General features: G+C 47.9%; 10 protein-coding genes across 10 annotated transcripts; 5 read left to right on the forward strand and 5 right to left on the reverse strand.

Annotated features, from left to right (window-relative positions):
* Positions 1-664: 664 nt before the first annotated feature.
* On the reverse strand, positions 665-2192 carry F5147DRAFT_696651 (uncharacterized protein). The gene is made up of 6 exons (XM_041437453.1): positions 2057-2192; positions 1509-2002; positions 1437-1461; positions 1265-1387; positions 1045-1214; positions 665-993 (listed from the first exon to the last, which is right to left on the reverse strand). Exons 1-6 carry the CDS (start codon positions 2155-2157, stop codon positions 833-835), a joined length of 1074 nt encoding a protein of 357 aa, XP_041292404.1. The 5' UTR covers positions 2158-2192; the 3' UTR covers positions 665-832.
* A 144-nt stretch (positions 2193-2336) lies between these two features.
* Positions 2337-4908, forward strand: F5147DRAFT_636396 (heat shock protein 70 family). Its single transcript, XM_041432911.1, has 8 exons — positions 2337-2502; positions 2559-2679; positions 2732-2924; positions 2976-3078; positions 3135-3685; positions 3735-4006; positions 4057-4260; positions 4313-4908. The coding sequence occupies exons 1-8, from the start codon at positions 2358-2360 to the stop codon at positions 4728-4730; spliced, it is 2007 nt and encodes a 668-aa protein (XP_041292405.1). The 5' UTR covers positions 2337-2357; the 3' UTR covers positions 4731-4908.
* A 61-nt stretch (positions 4909-4969) lies between these two features.
* Positions 4970-9027, reverse strand: F5147DRAFT_696654 (uncharacterized protein). The gene is made up of 12 exons (XM_041437454.1): positions 8849-9027; positions 8487-8789; positions 8149-8430; positions 7921-8095; positions 7757-7889; positions 7452-7707; positions 6927-7400; positions 6682-6868; positions 6148-6632; positions 5983-6098; positions 5362-5929; positions 4970-5309 (listed from the first exon to the last, which is right to left on the reverse strand). The coding sequence occupies exons 1-12, from the start codon at positions 8873-8875 to the stop codon at positions 5079-5081; spliced, it is 3237 nt and encodes a 1078-aa protein (XP_041292406.1). The 5' UTR covers positions 8876-9027; the 3' UTR covers positions 4970-5078.
* A 2193-nt stretch (positions 9028-11220) lies between these two features.
* Positions 11221-13498, forward strand: F5147DRAFT_753517 (cytochrome P450; the record flags this gene model as incomplete). The annotated part of the gene is made up of 13 exons (XM_041440254.1): positions 11221-11375; positions 11434-11530; positions 11583-11719; positions 11774-11902; positions 11950-12199; positions 12249-12374; positions 12431-12533; positions 12586-12675; positions 12729-12763; positions 12814-12860; positions 12915-13037; positions 13087-13116; positions 13171-13498. The coding sequence occupies 13 exons, from the start codon at positions 11221-11223 to the stop codon at positions 13373-13375; spliced, it is 1527 nt and encodes a 508-aa protein (XP_041292407.1). The 3' UTR covers positions 13376-13498.
* Positions 13499-13935: 437 nt separating this feature from the next.
* Positions 13936-15558, reverse strand: F5147DRAFT_200495 (uncharacterized protein). The gene is made up of 4 exons (XM_041428552.1): positions 15299-15558; positions 14894-15251; positions 14752-14844; positions 13936-14701 (listed from the first exon to the last, which is right to left on the reverse strand). The coding sequence occupies exons 1-4, from the start codon at positions 15514-15516 to the stop codon at positions 14231-14233; spliced, it is 1140 nt and encodes a 379-aa protein (XP_041292408.1). The 5' UTR covers positions 15517-15558; the 3' UTR covers positions 13936-14230.
* Positions 15559-15612: 54 nt separating this feature from the next.
* On the forward strand, positions 15613-16556 carry F5147DRAFT_761197 (uncharacterized protein). Its single transcript, XM_041440517.1, has 5 exons — positions 15613-15792; positions 15846-15937; positions 15990-16028; positions 16079-16223; positions 16275-16556. Exons 1-5 carry the CDS (start codon positions 15750-15752, stop codon positions 16454-16456), a joined length of 501 nt encoding a protein of 166 aa, XP_041292409.1. The 5' UTR covers positions 15613-15749; the 3' UTR covers positions 16457-16556.
* On the reverse strand, positions 16547-18046 carry F5147DRAFT_696663 (uncharacterized protein). Its single transcript, XM_041437455.1, has 6 exons — positions 17840-18046; positions 17696-17778; positions 17495-17635; positions 17200-17446; positions 17081-17149; positions 16547-17026 (listed from the first exon to the last, which is right to left on the reverse strand). Exons 1-6 carry the CDS (start codon positions 18030-18032, stop codon positions 16866-16868), a joined length of 894 nt encoding a protein of 297 aa, XP_041292410.1. The 5' UTR covers positions 18033-18046; the 3' UTR covers positions 16547-16865.
* A 113-nt stretch (positions 18047-18159) lies between these two features.
* Positions 18160-19708, forward strand: F5147DRAFT_837271 (uncharacterized protein; the record flags this gene model as incomplete). Its single annotated transcript, XM_041444053.1, has 3 exons — positions 18160-18529; positions 18574-19334; positions 19388-19708. Exons 1-3 carry the CDS (start codon positions 18199-18201, stop codon positions 19706-19708), a joined length of 1413 nt encoding a protein of 470 aa, XP_041292411.1. The 5' UTR covers positions 18160-18198.
* A 46-nt stretch (positions 19709-19754) lies between these two features.
* On the reverse strand, positions 19755-22355 carry F5147DRAFT_200544 (NCS1 nucleoside transporter family). Its single transcript, XM_041428553.1, has 14 exons — positions 22069-22355; positions 21998-22010; positions 21863-21942; positions 21606-21795; positions 21523-21552; positions 21390-21465; positions 21058-21335; positions 20980-21002; positions 20682-20931; positions 20555-20634; positions 20427-20502; positions 20281-20361; positions 20093-20221; positions 19755-20042 (listed from the first exon to the last, which is right to left on the reverse strand). Exons 1-14 carry the CDS (start codon positions 22203-22205, stop codon positions 19869-19871), a joined length of 1617 nt encoding a protein of 538 aa, XP_041292412.1. The 5' UTR covers positions 22206-22355; the 3' UTR covers positions 19755-19868.
* Positions 22356-22489: 134 nt separating this feature from the next.
* F5147DRAFT_696670 (kinase-like domain-containing protein) lies at positions 22490-25036 on the forward strand. The gene is made up of 7 exons (XM_041437456.1): positions 22490-22656; positions 22712-22769; positions 22815-22911; positions 22959-23056; positions 23112-23906; positions 23970-24474; positions 24531-25036. Exons 1-7 carry the CDS (start codon positions 22624-22626, stop codon positions 24673-24675), a joined length of 1731 nt encoding a protein of 576 aa, XP_041292413.1. The 5' UTR covers positions 22490-22623; the 3' UTR covers positions 24676-25036.
* The last annotated feature ends 995 nt before the right edge of the window (positions 25037-26031 follow it).

The raw sequence follows: 26031 nt of genomic DNA on the forward strand, positions 1-26031 counted from the left end.
TATAAATTGCGCTGATCATGCTTGAAGCTTGAAGCTTGAAGATATACTGCAATGTAATGCCACTTTGGATGGAATCCAAGTACTCTATTCACGTTGGCACGGCGACATCACTGGCTGCAAATTATTGACGACCACCTTTTACTGTGGCAAGCAGCGGCTAGGAGACTATATGCACTGCCCACTGCACGACGACAGTAAATCCTAACACTAGAAGCAGTGTTTCTTTGTAGAAGGTCGCCCAGGATGAGGAAAAACATTTTTAGTCACAGCTTTATCCGTTGCGTTACGTGCGTACTGCATAGGGCAAATTGTGCTGATCGTCGGGTCACCAGTCTACGTGCAACGACTGGAGGACTTTGGCGCGAATGCGCTTGTCTGACAATACCGAGGACGAAACGGTTGGTCCCGCGGAGGCATTTCCGTGACTCCCATGTGCGCGCTCCACCTGCATTCCACTGCTCCTGTCAGTCTGCGCGCCGTACACTCATCTCCGTGTTTGAGCTCCACCCTTTGCGATGCGGAAAATGGAACCGCTTCAAGTTACTGGGACGGATCGGTGACGGAATAACGTTGGTAGTGGATGAATCTGTTTATCATTCTTCGTCTGAGTTTGAGCAAACTTACCCTTCAAGATATGCTACTCGTTGTCTCCATCTCTACATCGGAAGGTAAACGAATTGCTTGCTTATGTACTTGGAAGTAGTATGACACAGGTGAAGCGCCGGAATGTACGTTATATTATGGTGTGTAAAGTCTGTGTATATAGGCCGAACTCAAGGAAGCTTGCCATTCAGACTCATCTGGCTGGCCTTGCCTGCGCACTACGCATCGGCTAACGCTTGTCATCGAAGCTTGACCCCTCAGCTTTGAGTTCAGCATGGCCTATCTTTTCTAACTTCCCATCGAAATCGCGCTTCCGATATCCTGACACAATACGTTCGAGCAGTTCCGAAGTAGATACGCCCGGTGTACGTCGGGTAGGAATAAATTTACCTGAATGTGTCAGACTTTTGAAGAAGTAGGGGGAAAAGAAAGGGAACAGACCTAGTGCCTTTACAAATGCGTAGACATCATCATGACCGCCCGACACGTACGGGAGTTCGTCATGAGCAACGTAGTCGATATTCCACTTATCGATGAAAGCTTGGTCCAGAACCCACGGGCAGTCGGGAATGACCTCATCGACCCAGCGACAGTGCCGCACAGCCTCACAGCTATATCAGTGTGATTAAGTATTCAGTTGTGGAGAACTGGCGCATCATACCGCTCAGCATGTGTCATCACACAGCGTGCTTTATTGGTGACGACGTCCTCATCGGAATTAACACCAACGAGTAAATGCACAGATGGAAAAGATAACTTGGCTTGCCGTAATTGCAGGGCATGACTGGCTCAAAGATCAATATCCTTACACAAAAAGGGAGGGACGAATATACCCAAAGTGAAAGAGATCATATACTCCTAATACGAATTAGCACAAAGTCTGTCAAAATCGAATTGACACTTACCATCTGCAAAAACTCTAACAGGCCGATTTAGTGGTGGTTGGTTAATCTTGTAAGATCTAGAGGATTGACCCTCGATCGCCTCGCGTATGAAGGCCTGAATATGTTCGGGAGTGAGGGCAGCAGGGTTAAACGTAGATGTTGCTTCAGCGGTAGGCATTGGTTCATCGGGTGCAAGCGCAGCAGGTTTCACAGACGGTAGCACATCATCGATTTGAGAAGTCAATGTTGACGCGGATGAAGAATGCTGAAGAGTAGGATATAGCGCCTTGTTGAAGGGATGCGAACCGGCTGCTGCAGTCACACTGCTCTCTACATCACCATCGTATGTTTGAGAATCAGTGCCATCATCCGAGAGCATGCTGGAGGCTAGCTGATGACGAGCACGAGATACTGCCTTTGATTGAAAAGGGGTTTTAGCTGAACGAGAGACGGTTGGAATGGACATGGAAGAGCCTCCATCATCAGTACTGAGAGGGTCATTATCTTCTTCTGACCTGAAAACGGGGTAAACTATATGGTCAAGGAAATAAAAAAGAAGTAGTACTTGCGCGTCATAAGTAGGAGATTCTATTGAATGATGCTTCGCAAACGAACGCTTCGAATGCAAAGTCTTTTTATGATGATGAAACGATTCAGCAGACGAATCCATGATCGTACGTTGGTACTGGGTCGGAGATGATATATATTTGGCCAACTGCGATATCAATGTAAAGCACGTGATTGTTTATTTATTTAACTTATGTAATTAAAGGCGTGGGAATGTATACGTGTCATTTGCGTGTCCTTTGAAAGACATAAATACATCGGAGCTGGTTCAACAATTGAGTACCAACTTCTCTTGTGACAACAATGTCTGGCCGCCCGTCTCGCGCCAAGTCATGGCGTATGGCATCTTCTCTCTCTCTCTTTTTCCTTGCTTTCCTCGTTCTATTTTGTTTCTCTCCCGCTGTCACAGCGAGTTCGAACAGTGAATACGGTACGGTGATAGGTATAGGTAAGCGTACATGCACTGCGTCATTCGTTTCACATCACTAACTTCCTTATTCGCAGACTTGGGAACAACTTATTCGTGTGTCGGCGTTCAACGCGGTGGTCGTGTCGAAATTATCGCCAATGACCAGGGTCATCGTATAACACCCTCATGGGTCAGCTTTACTGATGATGAGCGGCTGTAAGTTTTCATTTCGCAACCCAGGAAATCATGACTGACTTATTCCCTACAGAGTTGGTGATAGTGCCAAGAACGCGTTCCATTCAAATCCAACTAATACCGTTTTCGACGCCAAACGTCTCATCGGCCGGAAGATGGACGACTTGGAATTAAAGCGCGACATGAAACACTTTCCCTTCAACATTGTTGACAAGGGCGGCAAACCAGCCATTTCGATAGGTTACAAGGGTGACACACGCCAATTTGTAAGTCATTGAGATAAAACCTTTGAGTATCTCGCTGATTAGGTTCTTTAGACTCCGGAGGAGATTAGTGCGATGATTCTAACCAAGATGAAGGAGACCGCGGAGGCTTATCTCGGCGAGAAGGTCACCCACGCAGTAGTAACTGTCCCTGCATGTAAGCCAGCAATGCTGACCTGACCTTCATTCGCTAATGAACATTTTGCTGTCAAGATTTCAATGACGCTCAGCGTCAAGCCACGAAAGATGCTGGTACAATTGCTGGGTTGAACATTCTTCGTATCATCAACGAGCCCACTGCTGCCGCTATCGCATATGGTCTTAATAAGAAGGGTGGCGAGTCTCAAATTATCGTCTACGATCTTGGAGGAGGAACTTTCGATGTTTCTTTGCTCTCGATCGATGACGGTGTCTTCGAGGTCTTGGCAACTGCTGGTGATACCCACCTTGGTGGTGAGGATTTCGACAACCGTGTCATCGACTATCTTGTCAAACAGTACAAGAAGAAGACCGGTACTGACGTCACTAGCAACCTTCGCGCTATGGGCAAGCTGAAGCGTGAGGTCGAGAAAGCTAAGCGTACTTTGTCGAGCCAGCAGTCGACCCGCATCGAAATCGAGTCCTTCGAGGATGGCAACGACTTCTCAGAGACACTCACTCGCGCTAAATTTGAAGAGCTTAACATGGATCTGTTCCGCAAGACTATGAAGCCCGTCGAACAGGTGCTCAAAGATGCGAAGATCAACAAAGAGGACATTGACGAGGTGAGACATCTGACGACAATCATATTAATACCGTCTGACATGGTTGCAGGTTGTCCTTGTTGGTGGTTCAACCCGCATTCCCAAGGTTCAACAACTCCTGAAGGAATATTTTGGCAAAGAGGCATCAAAGGGTATCAATCCCGATGAGGCTGTTGCTTACGGTGCTGCTGTCCAGGGTGGTATCCTTTCCGGTGAAGAGGGTACCGAAGACGTTGTCTTGGTGGATGTCTGTCCTTTGACACTTGGTATTGAGACCACTGGTGGCGTCTTCACCAAACTCATACCTCGTAACACTGTCATCCCCACTCGCAAATCGCAGATGTAAGTGCTTCTGTTCTCGAGTGAATACAACATACTGATAATATGTAAAGCTTCTCAACGGCTGCTGACAACCAGCCTACCGTTCTCATCCAGGTCTTCGAGGGTGAGCGATCTTTAACTAAGGACAACAACCTTCTCGGCAAGTTCGAACTTTCGAGCATTCCCCCTGCTCCTCGTGGTGTTCCTCAGATTGAGGTCACCTTCGAGATCGACGCCAACGGTATTATGAAAGTCGGTGCCGCCGACAAGGGAACGTAAGTCAATGGTTTTTTAGTCAGTGCTATAAGAGACTGACCGGACTCTTAGTGGTAAATCCGAGTCGATCACGATTACGAACGAGAAGGGTCGTCTCTCTAAGGAGGACATTGAGCGCATGGTCCGCGAGGCTGAAGATTTTGCCTCAGAAGATGAAGCTAATCGCAAGCGCATTGAGTCCCTCAACGCCCTGTCCTCGTTTGTCTACGGCCTCAAGTCACAACTTGGTGACCAGACAGGCCTTGGCGGCAAGATCGACGACGATGACAAGAAGACTATCCTCGCCACCATCAAGGAAGCCACGGAGTGGATCGATGACAATGGCCAGAGTGCTACCACTGAGGAGCTCGAAGAGAAGCTATTGGAGATTCAGAATGTTGTCAATCCCATCACAAGCAAGCTCTACAGTGGAGGAGGTGCAAGCGAGCCCGAGGATGATGAACCATATTATGACCATGACGAGCTGTGAGGCGAGCGCAGTGGGGATATAATCCCGATAAAAGTTGTATGTCAGTATCAGTAACATAGAGTCACCTATTTCAATGGACGGACCCCATCCTCCTGTACCGTCTAGCCGCAAATGTGTGACAGACTGTTGCAAAGCATATGATACTATCTTTTGATAAATGTCAATGTTTTAATGTGTGTTAGATTGTATTGATAACGTGCATAATCTCAACAACGCCGCACGACACCTTAAGGGTAAATCTCCTTGTGTAATTACTACATTGTTAGAACCGTGTTGAAAGTACAATTGACCGGTAAGTACATTGCGATGATGGTATTACGAGAACGAATCGAAGAGCTCTATACTACTCTATACGTTCCGATACTCGAAGGCAGGGCTTCCAGGCTCGGACGACTCTATGATGGTGCGCGTGAAACCAGGACCTTCTCTCTGCAATGCCTCCTCAACGGAGAAGACTTCCACATCTTCCAGGCTCAAAGACTTTTTCAGATATGGCAGCAATTCCTTCAGAATCTCAGACTCGGAAAACAACAATGTTCTCCGGAACGCAGCATCGACACCGATTTCTGACATTCGTTTCTGCGTTTCGAGATGAGATGAGCTAATAAAGACGGTGATGATATATCCTTACCTTGAACGCCTGGATGAACGGCATGGCGCGCTTGTCCTTGATCAACCCTTTCTCTATCAGGATATCGCGCACTTTCGCATCGTCCACCTTATCGTCCGGGCTCGAGTACGAATCCTTGACAGCCTGCACGCACGTATCCTGCCACTCAGGGAACTTGGTCGCAACATAAATCCGAACGGCCTTGGGTTTCTTGGGGTCGAACAACGTATTTTCGACGCCCTTGCCTTTCTTGCCCTTCTGCAACCTCTTCAACAACGTAATTTCAGCATCACGGATCGTCTTCAGTGTTCCACGCATGTACACGCCTGTCTCAACGATTGACCTGTCCGCGGTGCGCTCTGGGTCTGGCCACAGCGCCAGCTGTACGGACCGAGGCTCCTTTAACAGCTCTGTCCAAATATGCTCTGCGAAGTGAGGAGCAAAAGGCGTGATCATCAAGGCGGCAACACGGATCCAGTATTTGACCAAGTCTGCGTGCATCCCGATATCGGCGGTAACTTCTCGGTACCAGTCACGGGCACTCTGCAACTCGTAGAAGCCAAACTTCAGAGCATCCTTGAAAGCAGTTCTAACGCAGAAAACTGAGACCATGACAAAGAGCTAAAGTTGGATAGGACTCACGCGTCGTAATGACCTTTTGTAATGTTGATCAGGTCGACAATCTCCTCCTCGAAAACGCGATCATGATAAGAGCTCTTGGGACCAGTGCGGAGGTTGGACTCATCCTTGAACATTTCCTAAAGAAATTGTTAGTAGATCGTCTCGCAGAGAGCGAAATTCATATACCTCACACCACGTCATCAACGTATGCAAACGCAGGATGTTTGCATTGGCAGTCTTTTCATCGAAGTTGGCATCTTCTACGCCATCGCCAGCATCCGCCAACGACAAACGCATTGCATCAGCACCAAACTTCAGCACGCCTTCCCTCAGCGTCAGTGAGTTGCCTGTGCTCTTTGACATCTTCTTGCCATTCAGCATCAGATGTCCATTCGTGCGGATGCCCTTGGGCCACTTTTCTTCTGGAAAGATTGCGGCGTGGTTATAAAGTAAGAACGTCAGATTGTTCTGGACCAAGTCCTTGCCGGAGGAACGCATATCGAAGGGGTAGAAGTAATTGAATTCGTGCTTCAATGCGTCGGCCTTGTCCTTGGGGAATGGCTCTGAGTCTGGCCATGGTCCGTTGCAGAAGACGTATTCCCAGGCCTCATCCGTCATCTGCTCGGCGCTGACGCCCAGAGGCCCAGGTGTCCGACCAAAGATATCACCACCTGAGTGAATGTGATCAGTGAGATGATAAAAGTCAGTTCTGACACCTACCGTGCAACAAATGTGCAACAGTGTAGTATGCCATGTAGATAGTCGAGTCACTCAAACTTTCAACCATAAATTGGGGATCCCAAGGTAACTTGGACCCCAAGCCGTATGTCCGGGCACACGCCCACTGATTCAGCCATGCCAAGGTGGCCTCGAACAAGTTCCGAGTCTCGACCGTCCATGTCTCCATCTTGGCCAGTAACCTGAAGTCCAATTGTAAGCAAAAGAAAAGAAAAGATACGAAATACGAGCCTCTCGGCCTGTGATCTCCAAACAGGTTCGCCGTAATCCATATACCACTGGTCCATCAAGGCGACGACGCACTCATCTGCGCTGCGCGAGATGACCAGGTTCTCTGGTTCGGCGTATGCGAAAGCCAATCCTTGTTCGATCATGCTTGCGCGCACTTTGGGCTTTGCTTCTTGAACGGTCAGGCCCTTGAACTCGCCGACCAACATCACTCCACTGTAGAAACCCTCCTTGTACGCGATTTCCTTCGCCTCTGCCAGCTGCTTAACATCTTTCTGCGACTGAATCTTCAGCTTCTCGACTAAGCGGGGCGCAGTCAGCTCGCCATAGGTCGGAGTCATTAGCACGGGAATCGGATCAATAGATACCCATTCGCGTTCGATCTTGTAAAATTCAGGCTTCTTGCGCAGATCGCTGACAGTTGCGAAATCATCGGGGGAATCTGACGGTACAGAGGTAACGACACCCGTACCCTAAGACAATGTCAAAAAGGTCTACGGTGTTATGACAACTGAACGACCGACCTTCGTACCCAAAACATTATCCATGGGCAGTACAAACACCTCAGGAGCCAATCCAAATGGTGCTTTGATCTTGGTACCGACCAAGGCCGCGCCATCTATCTCCAACAGCTGTTGAGTCTGGCCGCGCTCAGGCGACAGACCTTGGAAAGCCATGTTACGGGCTGCACGATATGTGCATACAAATGCTTCTGTATCGTTGATCGCGAAGACGCCATATTTTATAGAAGTGCCAACAAAGCAATTGGTTTGGCCATACCTGTAGATGTACTAAGAAACAATATTAAGATGGATATGAGAATACCGACATGGTCTCGGGACGCAACGTAGCAGCCACCAAAAATACTTTCCGACCATTGACTTTGCTTTCAATGGCCTTCGCAGCTGGACTCCATTCTACGACCTCCATCTTGACGCCAGTGTACTCTTGGGGGTTAACACCTTCACCAGTCGGATCGATCATGATCCATACAAGGCTGTCCGTCTTTGGGGCTGTAGATCGTGTATCGCTCCCCGAACTTGACTTTTCCCAATGCGTGTAATTTATTCATTTGCCATCGAACGAACGAATCGTAGTAAGGGTTCAGGTCGGTTGTGACAAATGAACGTCTCCAATCGATACGATTTCCCATTGCGTTGTTATCCTCCTGTAGTACAGAAATGAAGAAATGGCCAAATGACCGAGGATCTGTTTGCACACCTTGCAAATTGGAGGAAAGTGTTCCAGCCAGTGATGGGGATCTGCGAACTTTTTGACTTCCGTGCGCGGGACGCCGATTGACAACATGATTTGGAACTGGTAAGTCAGACCCGTGGATTTTGCAGCAATCTTGCCCTTCGTGGCTTTCCCTACTGCTGCTGAAGGCGCGGCTGGGCCGTTTGGAGCCGTTTTTATTGGTTTGTCGTCCTGCGCCTCTTCATTAAATCGTTCGAAATCTGGGCCGAACATCTCCATCTCACGAATTATCTTGTCAGCGGCCGCCTGTCCGAGAAATCAGAAATCAGATCAACGATCTCCAAAAGTCTGAGATCACTCACTTTGATCGGCATACCCGTTGCATGTAAACCATGAGGAAATAAGACACGCTTTCCTAATAATCTCTGGTATCCGGCAGCGAATTCGATTTTCGAGATGGTGAACGCGTGTCCAAGATGTAAAGAACCGTTCATGTATGGGTAAGGGAAATTCCCGAACCACTTGGGGTATTTATGTTGAACTTCGGCAGACGACAAGCCCTTCAGCTCGGCGGGTGAAGGGGCATCAACTTCAAATATACCCTCCTCCTGCCATTTTGTTTGATATGTCTTCTCAAGTTCTATGAGACGATCGCGTTTGCCCGTCTGTGATGCATCCGCCTTGTTAACGGGGGGAGTTCAACATAGAACGATAGGGAACATACCTGGACCAACTCCATAGTGTTCGCCATAATGTGTGAATTTCCTCGCGTATAGCGCCGGAGTGGGCCACTCGCAAGTCGCAGAATTGTTGTAATAGATATGATGATCAGTAACTATATAAGTAGCTCACTCAGGTTTTTTTAGCCAGTCAGCTTCCGGAAGGAGTGAGTCAAGATCTTAGTATGTAGTTTCGGACCAAAATACTACTTTCACTACAAAACCACGCAAAACATGCTACGGTGACAGTACTCAGTACCGTAACGGCGGCACCTATAGTAGACTCATGAATGCATGACCAGTCCGTCTATAGTGAAATGAATTGTTGGAGTTACAGTACTGTGTGTTGCATATGAGATTGCACTGTGCAGTAAGTACATGTTTTTCAAAACTCGGCCTCGCTGCCGGAACTGGCACTTTTACCCCCAATTAGGTTAAGGGATGGTGTGACATGTCACTCTAGCCAGGATGAAACAAAACCTCAGTCAGTTCGTTATGGGGCCATTCACTAGTAGCACTAGCCAGCAAGTGTGCCAGAATATCGTATTCTTGCGGTTTGAACAGCACAGCACAGGTCTTGAAATATATCAGCTTGCTGTATATAACCAATACTTTTGACACGAAATTTGATGATAAAGTAATTACATAATAATCAATTCGCTGCAGGAGCGAGACTCTGTTCCAATTCGCGTCCACCCCATGTGCGTGCTCCACCTGAGCGCCACCTGCGTGTCAATCTCTCCTTCGCTTCCGATCATTTCATCTCCTATTGTCACTTTTTCGCCCGTGGCTCTCCTAAGTTCTCTCCTTCTCGACGTCCATCATAGCCTCCGCATGCTCTTTGCACGGCGTAGTAGGCATCCAAAACGCTACTCCAAGTTCTCTCCTTTTCGACGTACATCATGGCCTCCGCATGCTCTTTGCACGACGTAGTAGGCATTCAAAACGCTACTACTTACTCTTTGGATGCGAGAAAACGGTTTTGGAAGATGGATAGCGGCTTTGTCCCTCTCTCTCCTGATGCCGACGATGATGTCGCAGATCTCGCTGTCTCTGTGTTCCTCTTCGGCAGGAAGGTCCCTCAGACCGGAGAGATTCATTGCCTCCCTCGCATCACCTTCTCTTTCAAACCGGCGCGATGCAGCTGGACCGTCAATCGCAAGCAATTTCCTCCCATACCTGCATACGCGACGACGTTTAACGGATGTCAAGGGCTCACATTGCAGAAAGCCATGCTTGACCGGTCTGACCTACGGACGGACTCTTTCGCGGACGGACAACTATACACGGCAGTTTCGAGAGTGCGATGTCGCCGAGACATTCGGGCACTGTTTCCAACAGAGAACGAAGGAGAAAAGACGACGGCGAACGTAGTATACAAGCATCTATTACGATAGGAAACATGCGAAGGTGATCGGAACGCTTGTTCATGTATATGCTACAACTTCGATGAATACGAGCACCATCATCCGCGCTGTGCGACAAACATCCTTGCACAGACCGTCTGTTCACGCATTTACTGATACAATAACAACTTCAAAATGAATAATCAAACTCTCAGTGACAAGCCTGAGGATAGGACGGGCCTGCTCCGAGGCCGCTCGTCTATGTTCTTTTGGCAACCACAATAGTTCCACGACAATTCCAACTTGAGGCCATTCTCACAATACTAAATGGCCATGATAGTGCGATTGCAGCTGGTGGCTGCGGGAAGACCCTTTGTCTCATCATTTCTATTCTACTTACTTCATTCAGATCTATCAACGTGGTAATTTTACCGCTTCAACTTTCGGAACACGCGGTATTCCTCATAGGCGGACTGGTCACAAGTCTAGACACCAGCCCCAAAGTTGCTCATTCCTGGCATGTTTTGTGTACATCAAATTAAGTACCATTCTGCTTGGGGTTAGGCAGTAAGATGACAGTAACCGGCCATACATGCCAGCGGTTTCTTTCACGCAGGTTGTTATGTCCTTCGATAAGGCAAGACTGAGGACTGAGGCCTGAAACTTCAGATCACTCACCGTTTATCTAGTTGCTCACCGTATGGAAAGCAATGACCCGATAGACCGTCGTGAGTCGTTGCCTTATTACTGGTGGCTCGGACTCTCGGTGTATATTGGGACTATTGTACACTAATGGAGCATGACTATCAGAGGCACTGGTCAGGCGCTCTTAGGTAGCATACGAATCATTGCATGCCAGCATTGCATTGCACCCCCATTATGACCATGAATCTCTCATTCCAAGTTAAGGGTCGCCGATCCATTGGTATGGGGCAATTAAAAAGCCATTCACAATTTGGATGCACCGTGACTGATTCCTATCTTTCTTTGCGCTCACGCTACAGACCATCCTACAATTATTTGACCTGCACATGTCTCACAACGCACAGCTTGTCAGTGCTGGGGCTTGTCTTGTTATAGTGGGAATAATCACTTGGGCTCATCGTCGTAAACCAAAGAGCGATCTTCCCCTCCCCCCTTCCCCTCCTACTTGGAGACTTGGTGGCCACTTCCTGCCGCGTCGCCAGTGAATTTCTGTATGCGACTTTGTGATATTAAATACTAATTATTTCCGCCTCCGATAGTTCATCCCTCACGATAGCAGGATGGATTGCTGAGTACGGTCCTCTGATCACCATTCGGTCAAAACTTGAGAAGATCATTATCGTCGGCCGTTACAAAGTCAGTTCCTACATGCTGGGCTATATTATCTTGATTCAACATCTCGTCACAGGCTGCCGTGGATATTATGGAGAATCAGGGTAAAATCACAGCTGACCGTCCTCGCATGATTGCAGCTGGAGAAATGTTTGGCGGCGGGATGGGCATCGGATTTGCACACTGGGGAGACAGGTTTCGTCGTATGCGTAGGTTGGTAGTCCGCGATACTTTCTTTTGTCTGTCTTACTTTTCAACGTGGTGCAGAGCACTTCACACACATCTCCAGCCTAGAGCGGCTGCAGCATATCAGCCCCTGCAGATGTCACACGCGAAGGATACAGTCCTCGGCATTCTCGATGATCCACATGGCGACTTCCAGAAGCATGTGATAACGTAAGAACCGTCAGTTATATTATACCTCGCTCACAGGTAATTTCAAGTTATGCTGCGACGACAATTATGAAGATTGCCTATGGGAAGACTACGTCTACATCTGCGACTGATTCTTCAGTTATTGAAATCCGACAATTCGTCAAGACGATTAGTGCAGTCGTGCGTCCTGGTGCTTACCTAGTGGACTCGATTCCGTGGCTCAAACACCTTCCTTGGTATGGGCGAGACTTAAGACAGGGGTTTGAGAGGACCAAGAAACTCAACCTTGGTCAGCTAAACCGCGTGAGGGAGCAAATGGTATATATTCTATGTTGAATCTTGACTTCATGTCTGAGTCGTTCCACAGCAGAGCGACGTGGACATCGGCCCTTCGTTCATGAGATATATCCTGGAAAATCGCCATCTCTATGGTTTGTCAGACACAGAGATGGCCTTTCTCGGCGGTTCGTTTTTTGCAGCTGGATCTGAGACGGTGAGGTGTTGTTTTGCAGCCTCCGAAGATAGTACGCGGCTGAAATCGGGCGAAAGACCTCTACGGCGATCTGCACAGTACTCATGGCGGCTGCATGTTTCCCTGAGGAGCAAGCTCAAGTTCAGGCTGAGCTCGATGTAGTCATCGGAAGGCACAGAGGTACCTTTATTCCCTTTTGCAGCGCTATTATTCAATAATTCTTGCATGAAAGCGCCGACTTTCGCCGACCAACAATTCCTTCTTCGCCTGCAAGCATTCATATCTGAGTCTTTGAGATGGAGACCACCATTGCCTACTGGTGGTATGTATATTGTTTCGATCTTGTGCCTAAATTTTATAACATGAACGCTGCAGCGCTGGCTCATCGAACAACTCAGGACATAATCTGGGCAAGTGATCTTGGACAACTTATCGTGCAAATGATGATCTGGCCGCTCAGGAAAACTATTGTATTCCAGCCGGGACTACGATATTCGCTAATCATTGGTAAGCATCCTGCTCCAAGAATACTTACCAAGGATCTAACAGTCACTGTATTAGGGCCATCTCTCGAGATCCAGATACCTACCCAGAGCCTGACACGTTCAAGTCTCAGCGCTGGATTGACGAGCAAGGTCGTCTGCGAGATGATTTGACATTCTTTCCCTACGGCTTTGGTCGGCGGTAGGCAGTATCTTTAAGCATTCCTTCTTTGATTGACATTTCCTTTCAGTGTATGCCCCGGTCAACATGTCGCGCAAAGGTGAAGCCACCCTTCCACGCACATCATCTTCTGAGCTCACTTTGATCAAACCAGATCGGTATTCATCAACTCGCTTCTTATTTTTTGGGCTTTCCAGCTTACATTGGATCCTACGAAGCCATTGGATGACATGGGGCTGATGATCGGGGAGAAATCAGATAATCCCTGTGCTATCAAGTTTGAGACGAGGATTCCGGCAACGGACCTCAGGCTCCTGATGCGCAATTATCCTGATGGGAATGCGCTTGGTTCGAAATGAATGTCACTTTTAAAACCAGTGTTGTGTTGATCGTCCCTGGGAGCCTTCCCCTATGATAGAAATCACCAGCTAGAATATGCTATGAATTACTATGTGTGTTTGAGTCTATGTCTTGTTTCGCAAAATAAACAAAGACTTGATCAATAAGCTGGCTTCAGTGTGTAGGAAACAGAGGAGTGACTAAGGTTAAGGCCTAAGGCTAAAGGCAAGCAGATGGGTATAATGTTTGGGTAAAGTCTAAGATCTAAGGCTCTCGACCGAAACATCTTTGGAGGCTCTCAGAACAGGGTCAAGGAAAGCTGATATATCGATACCCCTAGGAATTCATACAAGCACGACTTATTCCATCTAAGGCGAACCGAGAAAGGGCTGGACCGATCGATGAACACAGCCAGTTACTATCTAAAGGCGAGAGTACTACATAAAGCGAAAACGACTACTATTTAAGAGCAAAAAGAAAGGGTTCTCAAAATCGGACAGATCTACCGCAAAAACGTGAAAATCAAAGCCGACAAGACCCTACCAAGGTCCAAAATGAAAGTATACGGAAACATCCAAGATGATACATGCCATAGTAATATCGATATCAATATATTGGACGGGGTCAGGGACAGTCTGAACTCGAAATAAAAGAACTCGCGCACATCAATGCTGCGACAGAGAAAACAGTGACAGTTGTAATAGTGATACTCCAGGTCGTAGAATGCCAATAGGTAAAGAATAAATATAGTCTCGGCGCTAACAAAACAGCAACTCGATAAAGCAAAACAAAAGGAAAGAGATAAATCGATCAATCGATCATGAATGAGTCGTCACATAACATAGTAAACGTACAGTGTATACAACGCGCAAAACTCATGATTCGCCTGTGACGGTGATAGAGGCGGGTGGGTCTTCAGATGGGGCAGTACGCCTAGGGGTGGCTGCGCGTAAACGAACCCTCGACTCTGCAAATGCACCAGGCGCGTTAAAAATAGCTTCTGCGAACGCAAATGCCACTACGACAGACGCTGTCAAGAAGCGCCATTTCTGACCGATAACATCGACGCCTTGGAGGGACACCTCGAGAGCGCGGAAGGGGTAAGCGACATGGGCTGCCAGACGAGCTATAGAAGCTGAGAGGGGATCGAGTGCGATGACTTGTGGGGTGCGGGAGGATGTAGAATTAGCGGGGTGGAAGGAGACGAGGAGGCCGAAGACGAGTGGGATGAAGACGTTGGGTATTGACCAGTGGATTAGGACGGTCCAGAAGGATGGTGTTAAGAAGGTGCGAGCGGGGGGATAGGAGATCGCGATGTAAAACTGACTAGGCGAGCCTGGTGATAGCTAAGGTGGGGGTTAGACGCGCAAAGTGAGGGAGAGTACAGGAAACAAACCTCGAAGGTCTGCCATGGAATAACCATGTAGAGAATGTAGAATAGCTCAAGGAGAACAGTAAGGAACCAAATATTGGTAGAGTCCGAGAGGACCTAAAACACGTGGTTAGTGGGTGATTCTGTACAACAATGTAAGACTTACGGCACGCGTCGTCAACAAGGTGGTTCGGGTGTGTTTTTGGACGCTGACTTGTAGCTTTGCGAGAGATTCACAAGCCATTTGAGTAAGAGGTTCAGAAACTGGACGCGTTTTTTGAATGGACGCGACAGGTCGGGCGCTTTCTATTTTGCGTTGGGGAGAAAGTTTAATGGACGAGGTAGGGGTGGACTGGGCGTCAGGGGATATGGGAAGGTTTCTGAGCATGATAGACACGTTTCGCATATCGTCGACAGGGGTTGTCTCACGTGGGTCAAGCGGGACGATACGACGACTGCGAGTGACTTGGGGGCTCTGGTGGAGTTTCTCTTCCCGTTCATTTGGTGAACTGGGGACAAAGCGCCTGAGAAGAATATGAGGAGGGGGAGTAATAACATTGATGAGACTGACTCTATAGGAGGTTGTACGCTCTTCTTCTTCTTGCCGTATAAGCCAGAGAAAGTAGGGTCATCTTCATATTTCGATTGATGCTGCTCGAGATGACGTTTAATTCTGCCTTGTAGATCCTCTCTTGTTCCAGTATCACTGATGTTCAGAGCCACTGCGATAGCTTGAAGATCGGCCTTCTTCTTTGAAGGAATTGTACCGCTGAATGTGATTGGAGCCATGATGGTTAGATGGAAGTACTGTTGAAGTCTGGACAATTCGCGTCAACAATGTGATCACGTGGAACGCGGCTCGAAGATCGGTCGTATTAGCGGGCCCTTCTCGACACGGACACCTGTGTAACGCTGTGTCTGTCAAATGAACCAGTGCTACTAGTTATAGCTAGGCTCCGGTAGTCTTATAAGCCATCTCGCAGCGCTTGATACCTTTGTTCTTCACTCCCAGCTTGCTAGTCATGCATTTTGCTTTTATTTCTTTCCTGTTGCTTGCTGGTCAAGGTCAGTCCTATCACTTGTCTCCATTAACCCTATATTGAATAACATTATCGTAGCCCTCTCATTGTCTATTGATGTTGGTGGTTCTGTTGGAACTATCGATGCGACCCAATTCCTCAACGTCTCCGATACATACCTTTTGACCGATGTAAGACACACGATCATATCCTTTATATACCCTTCTAACCCTTCTATATAAGTGTCAGACTCAATGCTCCAACGCCAACGCTCAAATCTCCGTATGTCCCCATTCTTCCATTAGATCCCTTCCACATCTAATCTCCCTCAGACGTGCACAACCAATGATTCTTGTCTTTGTGCATCCAACACAGTCACCGCCATCACCTCCTGCGAGCAATGCATGTTCGACGACTTGATCGCAAAGTTCACAACTAGCGCCGATCCTCGTGCTGGTTCAACCGCTGCTCTTACTGGTACCTTTCTCACTTTTTCTATCGGTACCCTTTATTGACCCCTTCTATCAGCATACGCCACCGCGTGCTCATCCGCGGGTTTCACAGTCCCTTCCTCCCTCGTTACCTTGTCCATCCCTTCCAATTGGGATGGTCCTCTCGGAGTTTCCCTGAGCACAGCGTCTACTGTCGTGATCGTTGCCATTACTGCAGCCCTAGGCACAGGCAGTCTCCTCCTCTTGTCTAACTTGTGAAGGAACCACGACGTCAGCCTGATTATTAGCTTGCTCTGCCATTCGTTATATGTTATGTATGCTTGATAGAATAATACATCACGCCTGTCGTTTCATCAAACGGATGAATTCAGTCACTGAAAACACTGTCCCTTCTACAAAAGGACGATAGGTGTTGGGATGGAAACATAACTGCCTCAATGATTCTTCAAAGGGAGAGCTGCGGAGTGTGGCTGAGCGCTGACGCAGCTACAGTTGTTGCAAAGAAATACCGATTTCGGTTCGAAACCGCGCAACTGCAGCTGCAGTACAACTAAAAACTGTATTCAATAAATCAATGTTGGATACTGCCTCGAACGAGACATATGCCCGCCCGCCCATGACACGGTAAAGAGGAGGAAGATGTCCAGAAACATAAAGAAAACGCATATCATTTCCTCTCGTAATCTTTCGAAAGGTCGATCTCTCCCTTCAAATGCGTATTCGTAATCTTCGCTTGTCTCTGTCGCGGTGCCGAGCGCTTTCCCTTCTTCTTCATATTCGATGGCGCTTTCGGGATCGGCGTCTCTTCCGCAGTAGCTTGAAGCCCCTCTGTATCATACCTGTCAGACACCAAACGAAGATATAAAAATAGGAGGGACGTACCAGCATGCAGCGCCTTCAATAAATCAACATCATTAGGCACCTTCAGCGAATGCCACAAATCAAAGAATTCTGTCCAAAACAAAAAATCAGCATGATGCATCCCACAATACTAAACTCACCTTTCTCAACATGTTTCCCCCCACTCTCATCATCCGGCTTGATCTCATTCCAAAATACCATCCGCAACTGACCATCTTTCACAGTCCTCGTAACAAGCACCTCTCCCTCCTTCTCCAGCTCCTCAATAGCCTGTGGCGCCTCTTTCCAAGACTCCTTGAGCGCACGCACAGGTATCCCGCCGCCTTTCCTCGTCTGTCGCTGGATCTCTGTCAGGAGCGCTACTTTGTTTCGAAAGCTAAATTCATGCTGTGTCGCGTCAATAGGTGGCTGAGAAAAGAAGAGAAATAGACGTACACGATATGAATATAAATCTGTCTTTGAATCCCAAATAATCTTATCATGCGACTTGAATTTTTCGAGTAAGACTGCATCAGTTTCCAGCGGCGTATTCGTTACGATTGCAATATCTTGAAGACGCATGGGATTATGCGTCGACTACGTACATCCACAAACAATCTCAATAAGCAAGAAAAGAAAAATAAACGCAACACGTACCTTGAGATGATCAATAGCATACACAAGTTGCGTATTCACATTCGTCCCCGTCCCCGTATCCGCCGGCTGTGAGTATACGATATCTATAAAAAGAACGACAAAAGAGAGTGAAAGAAGTCATTATATACAAAAATCACAACATACTGGTCTTTGGCCGTTTCTTCTTCGTACTAGGCGTGGACGTTGATTCTGCAGTTGTAGGCGCGGGTGCAGGTGTAGAAACAGAGGCACTGGCAGAGGAAGAGGAGTTGAGTGGTGCAGGTTGCGAATGCCATGAAGTGTAATCTTGACGATGGAGGGCGCGTTTGAACGAGTCGGCATCTTTTGTGAGAGACATGTGGGGAAGAGAACGAGAAAGGCTGAAAGTATTACTTCTGTGACTCTTGCCGTTGGCCCGGCTCTGGGCCACGTGATCTAGAAATCGATGTCACGACAAAGTAATAGCTACACCCCGGTATATATATACAAGTTACAACCACCCGTTAGCTTGATCACGCATAGACATGGCATCTCAAGCAGCAGCAGCGACCATCCTCGACTCAGTCATCCTAAAGATTCTACACGCTCACAATTTCTCGAGGTCATCGTCACAGGCATCCATCGTTCTTGCCAGCCTCGTTTCTCGCTATCTCGTTCTACTATCTTCTGTCTGTGGCAACTATGCCGAACTTTCAGGACGCTCACGAATATCAGTATGGGATGTGTTGAGCTCGTTAGAAGATTTAGGTGTGAACCTGGAAGAATTAGACGAGTATTGTGTTTCTGAAGGGAAGGACCTGGGGAGGTATGCGAGCAGCAGTGCCAGGAGGCTCGACGATCTCTTAGAATTCAGAGGTATCTTTTACAAATTCTCCTGTTCTCCGTTTCATTAAACACAGTCGTCATTACAGGCTATCTACAGGAGGGCCACGAAGACGATGCGATACCTTTCATCGACCCGCAACCTTTGTTAGACGACTTTGACGACTACGATGACTTATTCGATCGCTCAACTACCCCAGATTTCCTCCCTCCACTCCCAGATGACACGTCGCGCCCGCGAAGCGTATCGCCAACGCCAACCCCTCACACTGTGAAGCTCGAAAAGCCGCCCTCACTTATCCCACAGCACATAACCTCCAACACCGTTTCCGACTACGTGACACAGGTCAACTACTCAGAATCGGTCCTAGCTACTACCCCAGAGTGGCACCTCCCCTCGCGCCCACCAGCTAGTGCCCTCTCCAGAAAACAGCCACCTCACCTCCCAACCCCCCAAACAGCACAAGCGCTCCTCCAAGCATACCATCATATCCTCACGCACCCCGTCCCCCCTCCCGTCCCACCAAATCCCTTAAAGCACAAAGTCGCAACGATGCTCCTGTCCCAAGTACAAAACAATCCACGGTGGAACCCTCCAGATACATTATACGCCAACATCGTACCCTGCCCACCTCGCGTCGCAGCCATCAGCCCTTCCTACCCTGTCCCGCAGTCGACTCTGGACGACATACGTGCAGGAAAAGACGACAAAGAGTCCAACAACAAACCTATATTTCCCTCTGCGCCTCCGCGCCCTGTATTTTCCGCAGACAAACCCGTTTTTCTCGTATCTCAGCAATCTTCGCGTCTACCAGATCTCGCGCGTCAAATCTTGCCTGTAAGTCATCGTTTTGCACGTTTGTTTGATGTCTCACGATGGCGCCGCTATAGCCCTCCGTGCTCGCGCGCACCACGCGTCTCGCACATCCACCCGTATTACAGCGGGGCAACCAGAAACTACATTATGGCACCGGTGTCAGCGCCCCTTGGAACTCGTCTACATCGGGGGCGCCTACTGGTGGAAAAGGTAAAGATGAGGGTACAGCCAACGGACGCAGCAATGAACCTCCAACATTCACATTACCCGACGCACAAATGTTCGCTACGTGGGATTTCGAGGCAAAGAGGCCGCAAGAGGCATTAGTAGTACGCAGAGGGAGGGGTGTGCCTGCGTCTGGAGTGACACTTTCTATGGGGAACCGTAAAGGATAGTGCGCTCCTCAGGTTAGCTGACTATTCTACACAACGAAGACCTTGAAAGACGTCAAATCGATATAAGGTCCATCAAATATTAATTGGGGGAGATATACGATGTGCTAGGTGCTATACATGTCACACCTGTACTTCAGTAGTCTCGACTTTTACGCTTTTCTTATCCTCGCCCCTCAGTACCACTCTGCATTGTTTCTGTGGGAGATTTCCTGTCCTCGTCATATTGCTTGTCTATGGGCAGGACGTGGTCCGCAGAGATTAGGCCATCAACATAGGTATCATGAGCAGGGAACAAGGACGATGTAACGTAATACACCAGTGATGCAACAAAAAACTAGTATAATGTGAGCAAAACACGTGTGAAGGAGATCAGGAGTGCCGTACCCCATACATCCACGCGATGTCAAATAAATGGGTTGCGTACCCTATCTTGATAGCTGGATTGATCGAGTTGATAAGGCCGGGAAACGTGGGGACAACAGTTACTATCATCGCCAGCACTGCGCGCCAGTTCTACATAAGCAGACAAATATATCATGAGGCAGAACATAGCGAGCAGCATCAAAGCTTACAAATCCCCCAGTGTAGCGATATCGTCCTGAAGGGTCATACATAGCGGGAACGTCGACGCAGCCTTTATGCACCAGGTAAAACTGTGCAACGTAAAATGTTAATCGACGACTAGGCACGAGCGGGCATGCTTGTAAATTGTACCCACATCAGTGACCATGATACCAGCAAAAGGGCCAAGGAAAATGGTGTATCCATTCATAAAACTCAAGAACCCCGCGGCACTATCAGTGGATGATAAGGGCTCGACAAAGGTAACATATGGCAAAGACTTACTTGGCGAGAATCTCCCATGGACACAGAGCCCAGCCACCAATAATCGCACACAATATTTGTCCGCGCCTGATATTGATGTACTGTTTGAAATCAGCAATTGTCTGTGGAGAGTATAGACGACGCTCACCTTGGGACACAGAGCTGTCATATCATTTCCCGCTCCAAGTGAATTGGCGCTGATGTTGGTACCAATAGTCGTCAATGCAAATACAAAGGAGGCGAAAAAGGCTGCAGCCCGATTGTCCCAACGATCTATTAACAGAAGAGGGTTCCACAGGACCTCGCCGTAGAGTTGTATTCCAGCACTAGTCACAGCAATTCCAACAAAGCTGCACAGCGTAAATGCGATGGGTATGATGAACGGTTGGACATATTGGCTAAAAACCCATTAGACAACAGCGTCGATTTCAGATTGGAATTCATACGCTCGTTCATTCTTGGCGTAGCGCTGCAAGTTTTTGTGAGTAAATGTGGTAGAAGATATACAAATTCATCTGACTTACAGTAAAATCGGGAATGTTGACCGACAAACTGGCATAAATTCCCAAGGCGCTGTTCATCGCGCTGAGCCATGCCCATGAAAAGTTGTTGCCCTCGATAGCTGCATGCTGGGAAAACAATCCCTGTGAGGCGGGGACCTTAACAAATGCCCATATGATCATTGCAAGCCATGCTATAGGTGTGAGGACACCCTTTGCGAAGAATAACCAACGGATTTTGTGAGGAGTTACGAAAAGAAAGGGAAGCTGGATGAGCCAATAGAGAAAGTAACACAAAAATCCTGATAAATTGTATGGGTAAGGATGTAACGAGGGCAGCAGGGGAAATAATGCACCAGAGCTGGTAATATTCGCGGAGACTGGTAATTGGTTGGGCATATTTGCAATCGAAGGCCAAATGGCTTTGAGCATCTGAATCGTATTTCGAGTCAATATGACCAAAGATTAATAGAGCACGATTCGATGCACCTGATATACGCATTGCGACCCGTTGTATGTCTAAATACATGCATCAGGATTCCTGTCATTGAACGCACTCCCGTAATCATTACCTGTATACCGAACCAGAACATGGATAACAAGACGCGACTGAAGACGGTGAAGTAACTGAACCAGAAGCCAAAAGACGATCGATTTAATACAGGGAAGGCAACATGGAGACGAGCGCCTATCGTGCCGGTCAAAACCATCACTACGGAGATAATCCCATATGCAACCGCAATACATGGCAAAGCCTGACGCCTAGCAATTAATGCAACGTCAGATGAAATGTGCTGTTGGAGCGGAGAACTCGTTCGAGCAGTCATACCAAGATAAACCGATTGCAAGCATGGAGCTAGCCAACTCCCAAACTGCGAGATTGGTAGCATCAGAAATCCAATAGGATATCTAACAAACACTCATTAGTAAATTGTACTGTGGTAATCATTGTGGCATGTCCTACATAATTCCAGGTGCTATGAGGAATCGTCGAGGTTATGAAACAGTTAAACGGTCAACAACTATCGTGCTTACGTCCATGTTCTCAGACGAAGAGGTACCGGGTCCATGTCCTTGTTGCTCCATCCATTGTTTGCGAAAGTCGTTTCTTCACGTTCGAGAGCCCATCTGGAAGGCTTAAAGAAATCGACCAAAACCCCGCTTTGCGCCATGGTTGGCAGCCAAGAACAAGAAACGAGTTCCTGATTTCAAGTCAGTGCGTTTCAAGATATACCTCCACACGAGCGAACAAGTGACCTCCGCACTTATTTATATTGAGATAAGAGTTGGATAAGAGCTGAAAAGTTCACAGACTATCATATTGGACGCTGAGTACTAGCTAATCAGTGACAGCCAAACTTGTGATTATGAACTGCCAACGAACTTGCAATGATACCCCAAAAGGATACCTGACTAATTGACATTTGCACTGAACCACGTGAAACATATACATTCTGTCTCACAAACGGTCAGCCTGGCCTATGATGCCGGCCTTGCTTCCTGCACCGTAGCTCTCAGTGTGACCATTTTTTCTTCAAACCTCTCTTTCATTGAACCGCTGTAGACCAGCGGATTTGGTACGATCACCTCATGTCCGACCCATTCGACGTTATACCATTCGAGGTACGTGCTACTCATATAAGTAACCCCAAACCACACCCACCCGTCTTGTCGAAAGGACATCAAGGGGGAGTGGAAGAAGCTAGGATCAGGTTCTTTCGGGAATGTTTATAAAGGTACCTCATTCAATCTAATACCCATCCAAGCTAACAGATGTACAGGATCATACCTGGGCATTGATGTCGCAATCAAAGAAGTCCTGCCATCCAGCAGTTACAACGTCGCCAAATATTTTGAGAGGGAATGGAGGCTAATGAAGTAAGCTTGCGCCACTGGATACAAACTGTCGTTGAGCGTCGCTTCAGAGAAGCTCGTCATCCAAATGTTGTGCTTTACCTCGGCCTGTCGCGTGCCCCGCCTCCAGATGGACGAATATTCATAATATCAGAGTATATTGAGAATGGTGTGTCCATTTTTTAAAACTTTATCTTCTACTTCTCTTCATACTGTTCATCCAGGAAATCTCAGAACATACATATTCGATAAGACGAAACCTTTTCCATGGCGTCTCCGGGTTTCTTTTGCTACAGACATTTCCCGTGCTCTAGCATACCTTCATGCACGAAAGTGCATACACCGCGATTTGAAAGGCGAAAATCTCCTTGTCACCGCAAACGGCAGATTGAAGATCACCGATTTTGGTTTCGCTCGGATTGCCGCCCGCAACGAAGAGGAAAGCAAGCGTCTCACCTTCTGCGGGACTGACTCGTACATGTCACCCGAAATTCTACTTGGGGAGGAGTTCGATTTGCCCACAGACATTTTTTCTCTCGGCATCATCTTCTGCGAGATCGCCGCGCGGAGGTTAGCTGATGACCGCCATTTCAAACGTACTGGCCCAATGTTTGGCATTGACCCTGAGGAGGTGCACCGGTGGGCTAGCCCCGGTTGTCCACCGGCGTTCCTTGCTCTTGCGTTCGACTGTCTTGCTCAGGATCCAAAGGCACGCCCCACCACTCGCATTATTTTAGACAGGCTAGGCGAAATCGAAACGGAGGTTTTGTCACGTCCAGACACCGAAGACTTTCACGTTGGGAGTATCAGACTTATGACAGGAGGCAGACGCCCGGGTGCTGCTCCCCGCATCCCAAGTTTTGGGGCTGGTGTTGGGAAGGACATCAGGCACAATACGGCCTCCGTCAAAGAGGATGTTCTTGCGGCCCTGTCCAGTGGCGAGGAAAGTAGCGACGAAGAGCCCTTGGGCGCCATGCAAGGTCTGGATCCAAACAGCGATTGGAGCACGGCTGCCAACGGTAAGATTATCGCTTTAGAGTTCCGACGACTTCTAGTAACGTGCTTCGATTGTTGACACTCAGGACACTCGGGTGATAGCACCCAACCTCTTCTCGTCAGTAACTCTAGTACATTGTCAGAATACAGCGCCGCCGCCGACCGGGCCCATGTTCCCACAACTACAGATGACATGCCGACATCTTTGTCTTCCATTATCACTATTCGACCTGCACTTGACCCAAACGGAACGGCGGAACCCACTACCCCAGGTAGTAATACTCCAACGAGCAGCGACTCCATCATGTCTGCGCAGAGTTATCAGACGGCTCAGTCATCCATCCAGTGTTCCACCACAGCGACGAAAGGCCACTCCTCCATCGGTTCTCCGCCCATGCTTCACCGCTTTACTTTACTGAAACCTGGCATAAAGCGTACCAGCGGATCGGTATCCCCAACACGTCATGCCGACGGAGGATGGAACCCGTTAGAACTGATCTTCTCCAGCGGATTACTCGTGCAGAAGTGTGATATATGTTCAAAGAGGATTGGTTGGAAACCTGTTTTGCAGTGTGACGATTGTGGGCTGCGGTAGGTTCCTGACCTCTGATTATAGCGTATCTGATGCATGATCACTATAACTGCAGGGCTCACGTGAAATGCGGAGAAGTTGCTCCTCGGGATCGTAATATTCGTTCGGTAATTCAACCAGCCCTGCACACATCATCGCCCCTGTCAAAGGGAAGAAGCCAACCAAAGAGAGTATCCTTACCCACTTCGATCACGCGATAGGGACCCTGCATATTCTATTCTATCATCGCTTAGCTTTCTAGATTTCTCCTATCAAGCCGCACATAATAGTAAGTTATATCCATCCGACGATAAATCACACTACGTCACTGCCGAGTTACTCGGTATCCTTGCCTTGTATCTGTTTACCTATATTGGTGTATTCCCAGTGTCCTGTACACGTTATCTGATGTTGATGCAAATAGCACTGGTCCACTTGGAGCTCTGGCCGTTATCATTTTACCGTGGCAAAAGTCGTCGACTACACGACTGTGCCGACAGAGTTTACATACACGATGTCCTTTCACACGTTTACCCATAATACTTCAATGGGAGATTATGCATTCATGTGCGTCGATTCTTGATGGTTCAATCTGTTTAAGAACATATCCAATCGACGCAGCTTAGTGTCATTCCGATTCATGGACAGACTATGACCAATTAATTTTTCAACCTCTGCCATATGCGTGACAGCGCAGGCGCTAGACTGTAGAACCCGGGGAGATGCAGCGGCAGAACTCAAGATATCACCGTGATCGGATGACGAGCCAACTCAATTGGGCATCTGATACCGAGGTTGCCAAGACTGATTTTGTTCCAAGTGCCTCCCGTGTCGGCAGAAACCTGAGGCAGCAAATTGGAGTTAATTATCTGCAGTGACAACAACTTGAAGTTGATATGCATGAGAACAGGCTGTAACCAAAGACAAAACTCATAGACTCGTAGTGCATGCTTGGGCCGAGGATTGACCGAGATTAACACGGTATATAACTGAATGGTTGACATTAAAAGAAACAACGCATTCGACTTTGCAAATATGATGCCGGCGGACTAGTACTAGTACTAGTGCCGGCAACAGTGGTCACGGACCACAATGCAAGGACTTGGACCGAGGACTGGCTAATTAATATTTACAATGTTCAGGCTAGTGCACTGATCAATATGCTTTGGAGTGCCATTAAATAATTTTTTTCGTTAATTCCACACTGACTGGCAGAAATGGGTTCTACTATGTTCTACCAAAATAGTTCCGCTTCACTCGAAGGGTGCATCAGATATTACATCATTAGCAAAGACCTCAACCACCGCTTGGTAAGCATATTTCTGATTTTCTTGTCGATATAACCCTCGCGCGTACCTATTCTGTGCTGTTCTGTTCGCGTCACCCTGAACGTCCATCGTCAAGCTAGCTGCTCCGAATTCTGTGACCCCTCCGCGCTTTCACTTTCTATAGCCTACGCATCAGTACCGACGGACGGACCTCGATTGCAGTTACCGCTGCGCATTCCTTGGGGCAGTGTTTCCCCTTCTTGGCTTCTTCACGTGCTCCCATCTTGAAACCCGTGTCTGCCACCCTCT

This window comes from Suillus discolor (genome assembly GCF_016758755.1).
Source record: "Suillus discolor strain FC423 chromosome Unknown F5147scaffold_30, whole genome shotgun sequence".
NCBI lineage: Eukaryota > Fungi > Basidiomycota > Agaricomycetes > Boletales > Suillaceae > Suillus > Suillus discolor.

Bases quoted from the DNA above. Each gene is read 5' to 3' on its own strand.
- F5147DRAFT_696651 (XM_041437453.1), bottom strand. From the start codon at position 2,157: ATGGATTCGTCTGCTGAATCGTTTCATCATCATAAAAAGACTTTGCAT. The intron at 2,003-2,056 runs GCAAGTACTACT...CCCCGTTTTCAG, and splicing joins GAATCTCCTACTTATGACGC to GTCAGAAGAAGATAATGACC. The intron at 1,388-1,436 runs GTATATTCGTCC...TCTTTGAGCCAG, and splicing joins TATGATCTCTTTCACTTTGG to TCATGCCCTGCAATTACGGC.
- F5147DRAFT_636396 (XM_041432911.1), top strand. From the start codon at position 2,358: ATGTCTGGCCGCCCGTCTCGCGCCAAGTCATGGCGTATGGCATCTTCT. The intron at 2,503-2,558 runs GTAAGCGTACAT...CCTTATTCGCAG, and splicing joins CGGTACGGTGATAGGTATAG to ACTTGGGAACAACTTATTCG. The intron at 2,925-2,975 runs GTAAGTCATTGA...TAGGTTCTTTAG, and splicing joins AGGGTGACACACGCCAATTT to ACTCCGGAGGAGATTAGTGC.
- F5147DRAFT_696654 (XM_041437454.1), bottom strand. From the start codon at position 8,875: ATGGCGAACACTATGGAGTTGGTCCAG. The intron at 8,096-8,148 runs GTGTGCAAACAG...TCTGTACTACAG, and splicing joins ACTTTCCTCCAATTTGCAAG to GAGGATAACAACGCAATGGG. The intron at 6,099-6,147 runs GTATATGAATTT...CAATTTCTTTAG, and splicing joins CGTTGATGACGTGGTGTGAG to GAAATGTTCAAGGATGAGTC.
- F5147DRAFT_200495 (XM_041428552.1), bottom strand. From the start codon at position 15,516: ATGGCTCCAATCACATTCAGCGGTACAATTCCTTCAAAGAAGAAGGCC. The intron at 14,845-14,893 runs GTAAGTCTTACA...CACGTGTTTTAG, and splicing joins CCTTGTTGACGACGCGTGCC to GTCCTCTCGGACTCTACCAA. The intron at 14,702-14,751 runs GTTTGTTTCCTG...CCCCCACCTTAG, and splicing joins TTCCATGGCAGACCTTCGAG to CTATCACCAGGCTCGCCTAG.
- F5147DRAFT_761197 (XM_041440517.1), top strand. From the start codon at position 15,750: ATGCATTTTGCTTTTATTTCTTTCCTGTTGCTTGCTGGTCAAG. The intron at 15,938-15,989 runs GTAAGACACACG...CTTCTATATAAG, and splicing joins ATACATACCTTTTGACCGAT to TGTCAGACTCAATGCTCCAA. The intron at 16,224-16,274 runs GTACCTTTCTCA...CCCTTCTATCAG, and splicing joins TTCAACCGCTGCTCTTACTG to CATACGCCACCGCGTGCTCA.
- F5147DRAFT_696663 (XM_041437455.1), bottom strand. From the start codon at position 18,032: ATGTCTCTCACAAAAGATGCCGACTCGTTCAAACGCGCCCTCCATCGT. The intron at 17,779-17,839 runs GTATGTTGTGAT...TTCTTTTTATAG, and splicing joins GAAGAAACGGCCAAAGACCA to ATATCGTATACTCACAGCCG. The intron at 17,447-17,494 runs GTACGTCTATTT...GACGCGACACAG, and splicing joins CAGATTTATATTCATATCGT to CATGAATTTAGCTTTCGAAA.
- F5147DRAFT_200544 (XM_041428553.1), bottom strand. From the start codon at position 22,205: ATGGCGCAAAGCGGGGTTTTGGTCGATTTCTTTAAGCCTTCCAGATGG. The intron at 21,466-21,522 runs GTGCATCGAATC...AATACGATTCAG, and splicing joins GGTCGCAATGCGTATATCAG to ATGCTCAAAGCCATTTGGCC. The intron at 20,222-20,280 runs GTAAGCTTTGAT...CTGCTTATGTAG, and splicing joins ATCGCTACACTGGGGGATTT to AACTGGCGCGCAGTGCTGGC.
- F5147DRAFT_696670 (XM_041437456.1), top strand. From the start codon at position 22,624: ATGTCCGACCCATTCGACGTTATACCATTCGAG. The intron at 22,912-22,958 runs GTAAGCTTGCGC...GCGTCGCTTCAG, and splicing joins AGGGAATGGAGGCTAATGAA to AGAAGCTCGTCATCCAAATG. The intron at 23,057-23,111 runs GTGTGTCCATTT...CTGTTCATCCAG, and splicing joins ATCAGAGTATATTGAGAATG to GAAATCTCAGAACATACATA.